At 42.9% G+C, this 17,537-nt stretch overlaps 1 protein-coding gene across 2 annotated transcripts in view; it reads left to right on the top strand.

Moving 5' to 3' along the window:
* Positions 1-17,537, top strand: part of LOC111861925 (integrin alpha-PS2) — a 326,722-nt gene that overhangs the window by 223,573 nt on the left and 85,612 nt on the right. For both annotated transcript variants that reach the window (XM_023846892.2, XM_023846891.2), the window contains exon 5: positions 5,916-5,977. In XM_023846892.2, the coding sequence (XP_023702660.1) occupies positions 5,916-5,977 (62 nt within the window). The remainder of the gene's footprint in view (positions 1-5,915; positions 5,978-17,537) is intronic.

Genomic DNA, 17,537 nt, shown 5'->3' with positions numbered 1-17,537 from the left:
AAATAGCCAGAAAGAAGCAGACGGCAAGCTTGGTTACTTGGCTTATACTTCAATCATGAAAATAGAGGCAGTATGTCCTTTGTGAATTTTTACCGGACTACACGGCCTCATATTGCAGAATAGCAATTTAGTTTTTTCTTTCCTTCACTTTCCTATTCTTATGCTTTTCTCCTATTCCTCATCCCATTTTCTAACTCCTTTTCATTCTCCGCCTTTTCCCTTTTCTCCTTTTCGTTCTTTTTCCGCTTTCCGTTTCCTTTTTTCTTATTATTCTACTTCTTCATCTCCTTTTTTTTCTACACCCTTCCCTCCTTCCTCCTTTCTTACCCTCTCGTTGTCTCTTCTCCCTCTTTTCATCTAATTCTTTTTTCATTTTCATTCCTTTCCTCCTGTTTCTCTTGTCTCTTCTCCTCCTACAATCTCCTTTTCTTTCCTACTTCCTTTCTTTCTTCCACTTCCTCGTCTTCTCCTTTCGCTCCTTCCGCTTTTCTCTTCCATTTCTTATCCTTCTCACGCTCGTTTACAGCCTCCTATTTCCCCTCCCACTTGTTCTCATCTGCAGGATCGTAAGCATGGTGAAGGCACTTCAGCAGTGACCCTGTTTGCAAAGTGCCTCTACCCATCTGAAAGAATACATACAAGTACACTCAAGGATTTCGTTTGGGAACAGCTCTGCTGCACGGAGCAAGTAGTCGCCCTGGCGGGACACGAAAGAACTTCGTTTTGAATGTGTGACGTGTGTCGTAGCTGAGATGATAAGAGTCGCTGTTCATCTGTATTTCAGAAGGAGTAAAGCTGCATGTTTATCTCAATTTCCTTTGTCGATACTCATCTCCAGGTGGTCAGGCGCCATTGTCCGTCAGATAACCTTCCTAGACATACCGGGAGTCACAGATGATCTGACGTAATTCCTCAGGTTACATCTCTTAAATATTTTCTGCCATCTTAGATGAAACTGCATATACCATTGGAAATGTGATCAAAGGCGATTGTGGCTTGAGGCGTGTAGCGTCTGCGATTCGAATCCCGCCTGGATATTTGCCCATGTCTCTGTATTGTTTTATGGAAGTTTAAACCATATATTGATGAAACCCTCTTATAGGAAATGCTGCCGCCCCTCTAATTGGACGTAAGGAGCCAAAATACGTAACGAAATAAAGTAGAAATTTTCTCTGTGCTTAATTAACCAGCACGCCCTGAAGATGTAGAGGGAGCGAAGAGATATAACTGCATGCATATTAAACCTTTGCAATAGATGGAGGTCATTGGAGGTGAGCTGCGCGCTCCGACTCCGTTAACCCAATGAATAAATCCATTATACACCAACCCACTGGATAGGAAAATGGGTGGGCCTCAGAGCTGTCCTGGAAGCAGTGGTGAAGAGAAAAGTCTGCCCTCGCTGGGAATCGAATTCTAGTTATCCAATTGTCCAGCCCGTAACCTAGACACTATACTGAATAAATTAACTGCATGTATTAAAGTTCTGTTTGATAAGCTAGTAGTCGTCTACATAGTCATCGAATTCCCAGCCATTTTTGCAAGCCGAAGATTCATTTCTGTGTTCGCAAGGGTTCGCCACGCGTTCCTACCTTGGTCCAGATGAATCCAATCCACACTATTGCACCATATTTATTTAAGACAACTCTTAATATTATCCTCCCATCTACTATTGGGTTTCTTAAATTATTTTACCTTTACGGTACTATATATAAAGTTATCTCTTTAATGACGTCGGACCTTCGATCGAAGAAGTAATAGAATGGAGAAAATTTCGCAGCTGAGAGCTTGCTTTTTGTACTCTTCAACATATCAGTATATAATCGGAAAGGTCGACACGGGATATCATGGATTGGGACATGTAATGCATTTACGGAGGATGTGAATTGTATACAGAGGCTTCCTTCCATCAGTTGTCCGGATGAAATAACAATACATGGGAATGTAAATTGGGATAAAATTGTCACGATTTATGTGCGTGGCTAATAATAATGGGGTTTCGGATGTGATGATTGGATTTATTTACCACCTTATACGATTATAACACGGGACTACAGGTATTTACAGCGTTACTGCTAATTTCCACACTTTACACTTCACCGTTCAGCATGCACTAGAATTCTCAATCTCTCCAGTCGTATCCTGGCAACGGATCTCAACACAGGAACTATCACCTCAGATCACTATGAGGTCTTCATGTCATTTTTTCTCAACCACTTTGGACTGCCGACTCTCTCAATTGTAGCCCCGACTCAAGTCAAAGTCAAAGTCGCATTACGATTAACGGTCAGTCAGTCAGTAAGTCTTGGTGTTGAGCCCCATCTGGGGCTCATCTGACGAGAGGACGGTTCTTTTGTATATACTGCTGGTCCTTGCCAGCGCAGTCTTTCTTGGGGTCCGAGTACCTTGGGACTCGCGACCATATTTTACTGTCTCAGATTTGAGACTTCCCCTTTTCGTCGCCTCCTACACTCACAGGTTCATGGTGCAGTTGTTCGATCCCGCCTTCACACGGTTATGGATCCCGACTACTATTCTGTACTACTTATATATCCTCGAGGCTGACCATAGAAAACACTTGTTCTATTGTTGCGTGTGTGTATTGCGGGAGTTTCAAAGCAATAAATCTACTCCGTTGTTGTTTGTGTATTTGTTGCGGGTTTGGTTAACAGGGTCGTTGCCTAGCAAAGGACATGACGCAGTGGCTGTGCGGGTGTGGACAAGATTCAGTTGCTTATGAAAGTGCCCTATTGAGGAGTCCCTTTATTTATTTATGGTTTATTTAACGATGCTTTAAAACAGCAAGATCGTATAGCATGGTGGCAAAACTTAACTGAATATTGGCGCCGCAGACAGACGTGGATCAGATGGCGCAGGCGTGAGGCATCATCCGGTGCTGCATAATCTTGATACGGAACACAGAGGACCTATGTGAGTACTGAGAATTGTACATGACTTGTACGAGTAACATCCCTCACGTCCCCAAGAAACATAGATGTTGGTATGGGAGTGAAGGATTACTCCCTTGGGTTAAATTTTAAATTTCGTTTTTATTGAGTTTTGTTTTTCCCCTTCCTCTGTATGTTACGGCTGCCTTTCCCACTGTGAGGGATGGGTAGGAGCGACCCGGGCCCTATCAGTGTAAACGCTTAGCGCTAAGTTCCGGACCTGAAGGTCAGTTTCCCTACAGCGAACCGTTCTGAAGTGTTTTCCTCGTAATATGATGAAAAGAAGTAACTATGTGTGATCTGAGGCCCTCTTGACAGTCAGTGACCATAATACACGGGGCAGTGAGTGGGCTTATAGGCTCTTGAGCTCCTAAGCCTATTTGCTCTAGTCTCAGATCCAGGATAGAACATTTATAGGAAAGTGGTATACGAGTAATTATAAGTAAAATTGTCAAGCTGTGCAGGAGTCTGATGGAAGGCGAGGAAAGTTTAGAGTCTAGCAGCAGCAGCAGCTAATTGTTAAGCTATCCCTGTGACAGGCCGTGAAGGCCCATAGGGTTGTGAGACGTCGAGGGTCCCACATTATCTAGATAATCGGCAAATTGTCAGCCCTACGCGCCGGCCGCGCTTTACTCCCCAGGAAAATTATTTAATTAATTCCTGGTACTCATTTCTGTTAGAGGCTGAGTAAACCCCAGGGCCTAGTGCGGCTGGAAGGATTAGGTCAAGTGAAAAAAAATCCAGTGACCACATCGGGATTTTAACCCGCGACCTTCCGGCTTGTAGCGTAGCACCTCAACCATTACGCTTGAGAGTTCAGTTTCATCCTACAAAATCAAAGTCGAGCTAATGAAGACTGACCTTACAAACAATACTTTTGATCACTTTCCTAATATGCAGGACCATCTGGAAAAATATCCTAATTTTGTTTTTCAGACAGAGAAGTACGTGACCGAAATCTGCTCTGTTATCCAAGATTTCGGAAATAGATTCTGTGACTTCCAAAGAATTAGAACAGTTGTAGAGTACTTGTCATTCCCGTTCAAATCAGATTTAAACATTAGAGAAACTGCAGCTACTCTCTGTGGAAATTGCCCATTGAGCAAGGCATCTCTTGAAAATGAGATATTAACCGTTAAAAATGACATGTTTCTCAAGACTCGTGCCGGACAAGAATCATTTTGGAAGCTAGTGCCTAGACACACATTTCCCAACTTGAATGTGTGTCCTCGGCCCTGGCACCGCGACCTGCAGTGGTCTATTGTGCTTAATTTCCCAACTTAAGATGTGAAGTGAAATTGTACACTCCTGTTTCGGTTCAATGTATTTGTGTGAATCTACATTTCCTTACCTAAAATGACAATGAGTAAACAACGTTCCAACATGACAGACGAACATCTCCNAAATCCCAGAAGACTGCTTTTTCCATAGTCACTGCCGTGAAAACCTCAAATCTTACATCTCCAGGATTGCCTGAAACTGGCCCTCACCCAATACTCACCTGACTTCCAACAAACAGCTGGTGGATAAAATGAAGGTCCAGGTGTCTCACTAACGAACAAGTCTGTACTTTCAATGTATGTTGCCTTCGCAACAAACATCATGTGTCGTGTTATTTTTACCAGTATTTTTGCTTAAAGCGAGGTACGACGATAGGAGGGGGTGGTAGATCACTGGCAGTTTTGATACTAAAAGTCTATCACAACCTGTTTGAAGTTGGGCATGCCTGCCACAGAGGAACACCACACGATCCCGAGGGTGTCGCGCAACTCTCCGTGGATATCGTAGGTTTGGCGTTCTTCGTCATGTCGACCGCCGTGCGAAAATAAAATCTAAAAATTTAAGATATTTTCTTGTCATGATGAAATCCAACCAGGATTTTTTCTTTTTCGTTACATGCTCATGATGCAGATTACGTTTCCCGCCAAACTATTATTTCAGTCACTATAACAACTAGGTGAAAATATTTTGACCTATACATCCAGTGTAAGCAACGACCAGATAAACACGTTCTTGCGGAGACAGATTCTTGGTAAACAGCCAATTTCTTGGTAATGCCTAGAACAATACGCGACAACAGTAGAAGCCCATTGCTAGGAAATGTGTGTGTTTTTCGTGAGGTCCTATCCAAGGCTGTATAATTGTGAGAGACTCTGTCTCCAGGAGGAGTGGATTTGTGTAGGGCGGTCAGAAGTCGAGTGGTCGAGAGTGTCCAGTCGAAGACAGTGATTTATGAAATGTTGAGCAAGTTGTATAAAGGTTCAATAAATTTGATCATGAAATCCAAAAATCGTTTTATAATGCACGCAAACCCCTAATACGTGACACCATGAATTGTAAACCTTGCCTAGTCTAACGTTTCTTAATCTCTCCTTAATCGAAATGTTTTCCACGACAGTTTGTTTTCCAAACCTACTCTTGTTAGGGCAAGCACACGTAAATGCGCACATAGAGGATCTCTGTAAGCGAATGCGATATTTCATGTTTAAATGAACCTGTTTACTGAAAGCAAGGGTTGGGTGAGGCACTATGCTACAAGCCGGAAGGTTGCGGTTTCAATTTCCGATGGGGTCATTGGATTTTTCGACTGACCTAATCCTTCCAGCCGCACTATGGCCCTGGGTGTCGACTCAGCCTCTAACAGAAATTAATACCAGGAATATTTCTGGGGTAAAAGGCGGACCGAACGTAAGGCTGACGATCTCACCGGCATCTATCAGCCGATTGTCTAGAAAATGTGAGAGCCTGGACGTCTCACAACTTTATGGACCTTCAATCGCTTAGAACCAGAGCTAAGCTTTCACACTCATCCATACTGGAAGTGCTGTAAACCCTCCGGGAGTAGAAGTCACCAGGGTCCAACACTGAAATGTTGATGTGCATGTGTACTTTATGAATCATGCGTGAAGCATCCGATGGTGTTCATTCTAACCGCCATGTTGTCAAAGCTGAATTGTCTCTTTATTCCAGGTAACTGGGGGCATCACCGACAGGGCTCGTGCCAAGCTGGACTAGGAGCCTCAATCTCCAAGGTAACACATCTTCGCTTTATTGTTTCTTTGTTTATTACTGGTTGATATGCACGTCATCTGGATCCAGAGCACAGCTTTAAGCCGGACAAGAAACTCTTTGCCTTTCATATCCCCGCCTTTTTTTTCCTCAAAACTGTGCCTTATTCTGAGCCGGTTAAAGCCAATCCAACTCATAACTTCCTGTTTATTGAATGACCATGCCAAAATTCTCGTGGCTGGTCACCCACTTCCCATTGCGGCTGCCCATGATCGGTTCCACGTCAAGCCGTGTGGGATTTGTGATGGACGAAGTGACACTATGGCAGTATTTTTTCCAAGTATGTACTTCCGTTTGTCCTGCCAGTTCTTATTTCACTAACTGCTCGAAGTTCATCAATCTTCGACGCTATATAGTCTCGATACAGACGTCGTTAAGCAAAGAACATTTTAACATGGTTCTCCCACCCACACCTATATATCCCAGTATCTCATCTGCTTTTAGGTCTTCCTATTGATCTATTTCTTTCGAGTCCCGGCAGGGTCATGACATCGTTCTTTTCCCCACGGAGTTCAGACCAGCTCTGGGGCCAATCCAGCCTTCTATCTAATGGGTAACCCTGATCATTTTAATAATATATGCTGTGGGCTATAAGTTATGAAGCCCATCATTGCACAGTGTTCTCCAGCTTCATATTACATGTATAAGTTCAGATGTTCTCCGCAGTCCCCCTCAGATTGTGTGCTTCCCATAAGGTCAGCATCGTGCCCCGGTAGCTTCATATCAGGATAGAAACCACCAAGAACCCACTGGATATGAAACTGCTTGTGCCCCAGGGCCGGTCCGGACGCTGTGGGAAATACAAGAATCTTTTACCTTCGTCGAGAGAGTATCTCGTTGCCTCGGTCCCAATACCCACTGAGTTACACCTGTTCATGCTTAATTAAACCCTGGGGGAACTTTGCTCTTATGAAGGCCGTCGAAAGGCGTGTAAAATATTGTCATGTGCACCCGTTGCTAGGCAAGGACCGCGAAATAAGCAACTATACAACAGCCATTTCTAAGTAACGGCTCCGCAAACAAGAATGTTTGTACGGCAACGAAAGAACACAGCAAGATGGAAGAGATGTTTTCTGCGCGGTCGATACTGACGTGTTATAAGCAGGGTTAGTTAGCAGTTGCACGCAGAGAATTGCTGGATTTCATTGTGAGCTGCTAAAGTGGGAAATTGGTAGCTGATGCAGCGGGAGAATTCGGAACTCAGAGGAAGGGGAACGTCCGCCACTGGACGCCTCTACCAAGCAACAACTGGTGGGCGTGTAGTGACGCGCTGTATGAAGGGATGGAATAAGTCGAGTCATCTATCCAAAAATCCGTCAATATTGACACCCTATCATGGGACAATATATACATGAGAATCTGTGGGGGAGTCTGTGAACCCCTGATCTTTCTATCAGAGCAAAGTAAGGATTTAGATAATCTCGTTTTAGGTCTGCTATTTATACGAGTCTTTATATCATATGGGTCGAGATTTCGTTTTCTTAATCTGTCAGGCGATGGGAGGAAAAATGTGTGTTATGAATACTTTACATTAATACAAGTCTATGGCTAGACCACACAAACGGCAGCCATTTTGATTCTCATGGCACGCTTTGCAATCTCTCTCATCTGGCAACAAGCTCCAGCAGTTGAAGCCTTTGGTGTGAAAAGAATGTATCTCAATTTCTGTGAATCCGAAGGAGACACTTAGATATTATTCACGTTATTTTAAAATTCTTATTGGGACTGTATTGACACATCCTATAAATAAGAATACACACTTCATTATTTTACAGAAATGTCTGCGTCGTTTGGGAGAAGAAATAAAATAAACAGTTTTCTGGTTTTTGGAGCTACGCCCTTCTTGTTCCAGACTTACCCTCTTCAAAATACATACACAGTACAATAGAAACATTACTTACAATATTTGATTGAAATTAGATGTAAATACCAGTGCATTATACGCCTCTTGTCGCTTACAATTATTTAAATGAACGCGAAACACATTAGAAAACAATGCCATTTGAGTCCTGCTATATATCTCTTCTCTTATTGTCTATATATTTAAAATTGGTTCGGTTTTAAGTCGAAACTGTGAAGCATGATTCAGCCATGATGCTAAATTACTGTACCGCTGAATGATTGTTGTTTTATGTATTTGCCCTCCATCATGGAATTCGCAGCCATCTTTTCGTGCTCGGTGTTCTGCTGTGTAATGCAAATGGCGTGTGAGCGCTTGAGTTCCCAATTCATTCATTTCACTTGCTGAAGTTTCGATGCAGCCAGTATAAATGGCTGCTTGGGACAGGAGTGTACAATTCAGACACTAAGATGCTTATTTGTCAATGGTTTGTTTAACAATTCTCTCAGTGTATCAAACTATACAACGTCGAAGGGTAGGAAAATAAGTAAGTAATATCGAATAGATTGGTTTAATGGTAGCGCTCTAGATTTGCATGCGGGAGATGCTCGTTTCTAATCTCTGGTGAGATGCCAGCTATACTTAATGAGGATTTTAGTTTTTCCTCATTCTCAGCATGTAATTCCCGAGGCGTAACCTCGATTAGGTCACGACCGCTTCCTTCCAAATGTTTTTAAGTTTATCATTCGTCAGTCATACCATCAGTCGACGATACATAACTTAGGCCACTTTAATTGTTTCTTGCATCTTGTTGTGTATTTAATCAATATTAGGGTCAATTTCGCCGACCACACAACATGTTTTTATTATTGTCACACTACATGTTTCGACCTCAAGAGGTCATCCTCAGGTGTACGAACACAGTTGCACAATCACACGCAATCACATTCGTTTTCCACTTATTTCGATCCTGTATTCTGTTCAGGCCTACGCTCAATAATATATGTCAAGTTCTTCTTATAAAATACAAGTTAAAATGCTATTCGAATGTTAAAAATTAAAATTTAAAATTTAAAAATTTAAATTTTTTTTTTCGTGAGTCGAAGTTCAATTTCGATCACTGGTTATACTTTCACATTCACTTTGTTTTCTCTGTGTTTAGTTCACTTTTACTAGTTATATTATTACCACTGGTTAAAAAGTTCATGAATTAAAGTTCAACTTATCATATTAGCTGCATGTAGTGTGACAATAATAAAAATATGTTGTGTGGTCGGTGAAATTGACCCTAATATTGATTTATAATTTAGGCCAGCCCAAAATTCAGTCTTAAAATAACCAATAAAAGAGATAAGTTAATAATGAATTTAAAATGATGTTAAAGGGAAACCTCGGGGACGTAATAGAGATAGTATCCGGGAATGTGCCTGGAGGAAAGGAGGGGATCACGTAAAACTCCAGTCGGGGTCCCGGCCAGTATTCGAACCGAATACCTCTTCGAAGACAACTCAGAAGCGTTACCGCTTGACCCAGTTCGCTCAGTGGGCCGGATTGTGAAAACAACGGGAAAGAATGGGTCAGGAAATGGATGAACATACAAGATCGCAATTATTCTGCTCGTGACGTGCGTCCAATTGTGGGAGAGACTGGTCTTACAAATTTTTATGAGAGAAGAAAATTTATTTAACAGACAACCATTTTGGAAGGGCAGGCGGTAGCGTAGTGGATGAGGGACTATGCTACAAGTTGGAAGGTCGCGGGTTCAAGTCCCGATGAGGTCATTGGATTTTTTTCAGTTAACCTAATCCTTCCAGCCGCACTAGGCCCTGGGGTTTACTCAGCCTCTAACAGAAATGAGTACCAGGTATTAATTAAATAATTTTCCTGGGGAGTAAAGCGCGGCCGGCGCGTAAGGTTGACAACCCTACCGCCATCTTTGAGCCGATTGCCTAGATAGTGTGGGATCCTCAACGTCTCACAACCCTATGGGCCTTCACGGCCTGGTACAGGGATAGCTTTACTTTTTTTTTTTACTTTTTTACAACCATTTTGGAGACTATAAACTTTGTGATGAAATTGAGCTGAGAAATGTAAAAAAAATCATAAAATATAGCAGGTATTTAAAATTTATATTGTCACGTAGTATATGTGACTGTAGAGGGGGTTTGGATTGATGAATAAATTGATTGACCATTTACAATTCATAACTACAAATAACACTATCGCTACTTCCATATTTTACAGCTCACTAGAGCACAGAGTCTAATGCCCTCAGTCTGTTACTAGACGTTTCCCAGTAACGGCTGCAACAATGGCTATTCCTCTGCCCCGGGATCAAGTCCTCTCTTAGCAGATTCCCGTACAGAACTGACTATCCTCTGACGAATCAAAGTCAATGCCAAGGTTATTTAATGACTGACGGTTTACTACCAGACAGTTTGTCATGGAGTCAAGCCCCTTTGGACTCATGACCAGAGATTTATTTTTCAACTGAACCATTGTGTAATTGTCCTTAAAATCTTCTCAGAAGAGAAGATGGATTTGCTTCTTATGCTCTTACGCTCTTACGCTCTTATGAACGTGCTTGGCCTTTCGTCAAGTATACGTATCGCATGGTATAAAACGTAAAGTATGTAATATTAGATCCCAAGAAATATATTCATTTCTCGACATATCCTCCACCAGCACTGATAATGTGACGGAACGCCTGAAAGCCTGATCTCCCACCTGCTGAGCGGAGCTTCGCATAGAAGTTTCCTAGGTAACGGTTACCGAACCGCTTCAATTCTCACGGCAAAAAAATATGCTGGAGACCGTCGCATCGGAAAACGCGAAACAGGAACCTTTGGAGATGATGTCCCCTAGTCGTTAGGAGAAGCAGTTATGAAATCGAATGCGTTCGTGAACAGTACAGAGCGAAGTGAGAGATCAGACCAGAGAAGACCGGAGCAGAGATGAGATCAGAAGACCAGATCAGAGACGATGGACTAGTCAGGTCACATTGTCTGGAAGAAGTTATGTCAGAGTGATTGTGTGGCTGTAAACGAATTATCCATTAAAACAGCTTCCTCTAATCCGCAACCCAACAATTATTTGTCACGGAACTCCGGACACGTGACAATACATTTGTCCCATTGCTTTACCGGCGCGTGAAAACCCGCAGGATGAAGTCTTTCGACTGTTGTCTCAGCCACTTCACCTCCGTTTCAACCTCTTCGTCATCAGCGAAACGTTTGCCACGTTTCTCTCCCCAGATGTGAATCGCTTTACGCAAGAAAGACGTCTCACCGTAAACAGGAAATATTTCTTTATGAGTATCATTTGTATTGAGTCCTTTTGCCCACAGAAAACGCACAGCAGAACGCTGTTCTTCGGTAATACACACCTCAAACAGGGTCGCCATTTTGACTACCGAGACCAGCCTCTGAACATGCGCATGCGCGTCTGCTACCTAGAATGTCATGAAGTCGGACCGTGCTGCTACCTAGTGATAAAAAAGTAAAAAAGTAAAGCTATCCCTGTAACAGGCCGTGAAGACCCACAGGGTTGTGAGACTTTGAGGGTTCACAGCGATAGCCTCATATGGATTCAATATAGGTTTTAATACATAAAATAGGAGGGAGAGTCAGTAAAGATGTCACAGATGGAAGTAAAGCAGCTCTAATGGATGTAATAGGTTTTATATGTGTATCACTAGGTAGCAATTAGGAAATTAGGAAAACCAAAATCTCGTTTACTACCTCAGATCCTTTTCAAATAACCAATATAAAGAACTCCGTGGCCTGTATTCCGCAAGCGAAACTATACCAACAGAGCCACCGCCGCTTGTCGGCGAGGTTAGTGCTAACTTTAGCAGATAGAGGGTGTCGCGTGATCAGCGCAGCGGATCCCTACGGCCGTTAATATCGGTTTTCTAGACAGGAGCCGTTAATTCCTTGAAATAGATCCTCTATCCTCACGAGACTGAGTGAACCCCCCTTCCATACCCACTACTTCACAGAGAATCTGTTATCGCCGGAAATCGAACCAGGGATCTCTGGATCTGGATAACGTGTTACAAATTTTTAACTTTTCAGGAATTAGTGAAGTAACGACGTCGTTCTAACATCCGCAGAGGTGGTTCATAACATAGAAGCAGTAAAACTAGGCCAACAATTTCGCTTGAATTAGTGTTTCTCAACAGTTTGTATATTTCTTCTCATTAACCTTCTTTTTACTAAAATGTAGTCTCGTCATAAAGGTACAGGTAAAGTTGTCTCTGTGCTTAATTAAGTAATCACTACGCCATGAAGGCATATGGGGGAGTGGATGTTTAGATAACACAACCAAAATGAAGACAGCACACACACACACACACATATATCCAGCAGTACAAGGCATGCAGTAACAGGAGCAAAACACAACACAGAACACGATACACAAATGTATGTAGGAAGAGTGCTCACATAAAAGAGGATTGGCGTAATTCGCATGTTTGAGTGTGACGTAGGATGAATCCTGAAAAGTTTTATTATTTAGAATTCATCGTCCTATATGATGTAACCGCTCACTTCCATTGTGCCCTTTTCGTTGTGCGCCACTCTACCACCGCTCACTTCTTTGGGTTCTTTACTTTAATCAGTAGAGCTGGGTTCCTATCCCAGGGTCTTATAAGGGTCTGGCTCGGACAGGGCAGGAAGAACACTTCACTACAATCACCCACCTTTCGACGGTTGCACTTGGTAGTCCTTTAATACCTTCCGGCTTTCTGAATACAACTGAATTTCTTACTACTGTTGCTTTGTACTGTACTTATACTATTCTACGGAAGGGCCGTAGTGGTAAATTTAGTGTCCGACTTTGCCGAAAGTAGTGTCAAGACTCTCCGAGGTGGAATGCCCTCTCTCTGAATTCTGAGGTCCACGAACCCCAGACTCCAAGAGAAATCCACTCCTCCACTTCTGCCATTGGTTAATTTTTCAAACTAGGAGGTTCCCTAAATTTTGAATTCCCAATCATGTGGCTCTGCTATGTGATTCTGGCAGATGCTGACCTGACGCTAAGGATGACAGCCCCTTGATGCATTACGGTCAGGGTGTGAGGCTCCGGCCGTCCCACTTCTAAGTTATCGCTGTCCCAAGCTGTCAGCTCTCCTTTTCTCAAAGCCTTTCCGACGTTGCTGAAACTGCCAAAATTCCGACGTTGCTGAAACTGCCAGAATTCCAGGAAAGTACCAGATGTTACTTCCTGTTCACATAGCAAAACTTGAACTATGTCCCTTCCGCGTGTAAGAGCTGGCTATCTGCCGAATCTCTTTGTTTGTAATATAATTAATACAACTTTAATTTACACACAACACTCCTCCAGTCAGAATGGACGGTTACAATGACGAATACAGATTTTAGTCATTTTAGAATGAAGACATTATGGCATGCAGTACAACAGTTTAACGTGCATAAAGACACCTGAGGATGGCACATTAGTGCTGAAACATGTGGTGTGGAAGTGAAGAATAAAGTGAAAAAGTGTATACACTGTAAGACGGTTAGCATAAACCGTGGGTATACCTGCACCCTTCTTGAACTTTGGGCAAGAGCTTCATGCCCTTGCCGCTTTATTCCAGAGAAGAGCCCCCAGTACCCATTCAATAATAGGCTAGGTGGGAACATGAGCCGGCCTGGACGTTGTGAAGATGAGAGAAATCTTTTGCCCCTGCCAGGAATCCACCCCCAATTGCCCAGCCGTCCAGCCCGTAACCAGTCGCTACACTGACTGAGCTCATATCAAGAAATGTTTTATGTTTCTAAAAATACTGACATGGTGGCCAAGCAGACACATAGGGTCTACAGCCTCCTGCTTTGACTTAAAGAACAGACTGATCTGGGCTGTTATCACTGCCTTCACAAAATGCTTACATTTTCCGACGGCGTTTCAGCTTCTGTGGTTAGATAACGTCGAATGAGTTAAGGTAGATTTATCATGAATGCTGAATTTGAAGAACTGTGAAGAAGTGTTTTTGGCCTCTTAAAACGCTTAGTGTCAACCACCAAATATCGGCAAAAACTTCAGTTTATTTCGTTAACTTTTCAACACCTGCGCCATAGTGTTTCATTTTACTACCAGGGGGCAGTTGTGGGAAGCCGTTAAAAATGGTGGACACACGGAACACGTAAGATTTATCTTGAGGACTTATACATTTATGGCTGTCAATCTCATCGTTCGTCACACTTAAGGAAGAACTGAGAAAATTACTAATATCATCATAAACATAGAATAGCCTATAATTCAACCGTGATTTGAACCATGTACCTTCCGAATTCTGCTATGTCAACAGAAGAAAACCTCTGTATGATATGAGGTTCTCACAGCGGTGGTTATGACGAATACTATCCTTTGGGACATAATGCAGTGTAGACCGCTGAAAGTCAACTGACGTTTCTACGGAACATCCTCCATCTTCAAGGTCGACGATAAGTCGAGCAAGCTACCAGCGCGAAAGCAGGTGGCAGGCAGATCCACTTGTACTATACACCTGCTTGACTTCGACCCTGAAGATGGAGGCGATATGATACTCCGAAATGTCGGTTGACTTATAGCGGAATACATGGCGTTATATCCCAGAGGATGAAACTCTTTAAAAGAATATTTGACTCATTGGACATGTTGAATCGAATTTAAATGTGAAGACGGGGGGAGGGGACGACGACGACGACGACGACGACTTGTGAAATGGATCTGCACTGCGTTGCGTGACATCTAGGCCTGTCTTTTGCAGCTGGCGATATTTCTTTGCTGTCTGGCGGCATCTGTCACATGAATATGTAACCTCGTGCATCCCACTGCCTGCGTTGTGCAGTACAGTGGCCGTCTGCCAGTTGTGAAATTAATGGCTTACCTTTGCTCAGTGAGGTGGCTTCAATGTGAATTCATTGTTATTCTAACGTAAGGCCGAGGTAGGAGAATGGGAACACATATTGCATGAATACAATAGAACCCTGTTAGTTGTAACAAGGATTAAATCTGACGCTATTTTATCCATTATCAGTGCACTATTAACAGAAATTTCTGTAAACACGTTGTGAAAATAGAAGTCGAGGAATAACCCTGATACTCCTATATGGCAGAGGAGCTTTGATTATTACTCACCAATCTGCTACCATTCAGCGCTATACAATGCTAACTACTGACATAAAAGTTAAATAATTCAGAAATAAGAAAGCTAATAAATAAATAAAGGAACAGCTTCTTAGGGGGTATGGGAAGACTACAATACTTTATCTTCTCCTTGCGTTTAATTCGTGGCAAATAAAGAACAGTACACAATATGTAGAGAGAAATTTGAATACTCCTAGCAGGCTCTTCGTAATGTCGTATGCCTACAGAACGAATTTCTTTCTAATTCATATGTGTAGCAGTTAACCCCTTCAAGCACAGTTGTAACTGTACGTAAAAAAGGTCCATATGCTTAACTAATTAAGCAATACGCCAAGAAGACGTATGGGGGAGTGGATGTATAGATCCATATTTTCTTGACCTCGGCACTAGTTGGAGGTAAGTGGTTAGGTTCACGTCCCGGCCCCTTTACTCCCGGGAAAGAGCTCCCGGAACCCATTGCATAGAAGATTGGGTGGACCTCACAGCCGATCTGGATGATTGGACAAGTGAAAATTCTTTACCCTACCTGGGCTCGAACTCCGACCCCTCTGTCGTCCAGCCCATAGCCAGTTGCTACATCGACTGAGCTAGCGGTAAAGGTGAAGCTGTCTCTGTACTTAACTACTTAAGCACAACGCCATAAAACATGAGTGAGCTGAGGTTTGGTTCTGCCATTCTTGACTTGGCTACTAGATAGAGATGAGTGGTCATTTTCACGCCCCTACCGTTTTACTCCGTGGGAAAGAGCACCCGGTGACCATTGGACGCGACGATGAGTGGGTGCTACATCCGGTCTGGACGCTTTGAAGTAGACAAAAGAAGAAAAAAATTATTTGCTCCTGCCGGTAATTTAACTCCGGCCCTCCAGCCCATAACCCGTCGCTAAATCAACTGAGCTGTCCTGTACCATCTGGTTTGACATTAAACATTTTCAGATTTACCACAGAATATATTTCAGGGGTAGAATGCAGGGCAACATCATGACATAATGATAGCTAATAGATGTTTTGAAAATGTGACACAGTTCAGATAACAAATCAAAACTGATTCAGGAGGAAATTAAGAGGAGATTTAACTTGGGTAATGCTTGCTACCACTCAGTCCAGAACCTTTTGTCTTCTCGTCTGCTGTCCAAAAACAGAAAAATTCGAATATACAAAACTATAAATTCCCCTGTAGTTCTGTGCGGTTGTGAAAGTTTGTCTCTGAAATTAAGGGAGGAACATAGACTGAGGGTGTTTGAGAACAGGGTGTTGAGGAGAATATTTGGACAGAAGAGAGATGAAGTGACGGGAGGTTGGAGAAAACTACATAACGAGGAACTTCATAATTTGTACATTTCTCCATATATAATCAGAATAATCAAGTCAAGGAGGATGAGATGGGCAGGGCATATAGCACGAATGGTGTAAGAGGAGTACATATAGGTTATCGGTGGGAAGACCATTAAGATGACCAAGCCATAAGTGGGTGGACAACATTAAAATGGGTCTTAAGAGATAGGATGGGATGGTATGGATTGAGTTGATGTGGCTCAGGATATGAATCAGTGGAGGGCTCTTGTGAACACGGTAATGAACCTTCGGGTTCCATAAAATGCTGGGAAGTTCTTGAGTAGCTCCACAATTGGCCACTCCTCAAGAAGGGCTCAGTTCCATGGGTGAGTGATATTTATGGGGTCTTATGATTCTCAGAGTAAACAGCAATTATTTCATTATACAGCATTAACCTACTGATCTTTGTAAAGGAGTAGTTGCAGCTTGCTTTCTGTGGGTTACGAACTGATTTTTTTTTGTATTGTTTGTATTAACTTCTGACACCAAAGGACTGGAACGGTACAAATGAGAATATGACTGTCTTCTGCGATTTGATGCCGTATAGCCTGGCAGATATCAGTAAACATCTGTAGGATCACACAGCTCCACAAACCAGGAAAGTGTACTCTTCATAGTCATCGCTATAGTAGCCTCACACATATGAGGGTTCCTTTATCTTTGCTGGGTTTTACACAACTGGATCATCAGTGAAATGCTCACAAAAAAACAACTACGTAGCTTTAGTCCGCAAGCGAACTAAACCGACAAAGTGACCGCCGCTTGTCGGCGAAGTTTGTATCAACTTTGGCCCGCGCCATAGCTCAAGCGGTTAGTCGCTGGCTTCCCACCGCGGTGGGCCGGGTTCGATCCCGGGTCTGGTCAAGTGGGATTTGTGGTGGACAAAGTAGCGCTGGAGCAGGTTTTCTCCGAGTACTTCGGTTTCCCCTGTCAATCTTCATTCCACCAATTGCTCCACAATCACCCTCACCTATCATCTCGGGCTGGTACAATAGGTCAGAAATGGGCGCAGTACAAGGGACTGAGTCTCACACCACTAGCGTCAAAAAATTAATACCAACCTTAGCGGATAGAGGGTGTCGCATGGTCAGCGCAACGAACCTCCACAGCCGTTCATTTTGGTTTTCTAGACCGGAGCTGCTATTTCCTTGAAAGAGCTCCTCAATTATCCTCATGAGGCCGAGTGGACTCCGTTTCAGACCCACTACTTCTCAG

This window comes from Cryptotermes secundus, unplaced genomic scaffold, assembly GCF_002891405.2.
Source record: "Cryptotermes secundus unplaced genomic scaffold, Csec_1.0 scaffold84, whole genome shotgun sequence".
Taxonomy (NCBI): domain Eukaryota; kingdom Metazoa; phylum Arthropoda; class Insecta; order Blattodea; family Kalotermitidae; genus Cryptotermes; species Cryptotermes secundus.
This window is presented reverse-complemented; position numbering and strand designations above follow the sequence as displayed.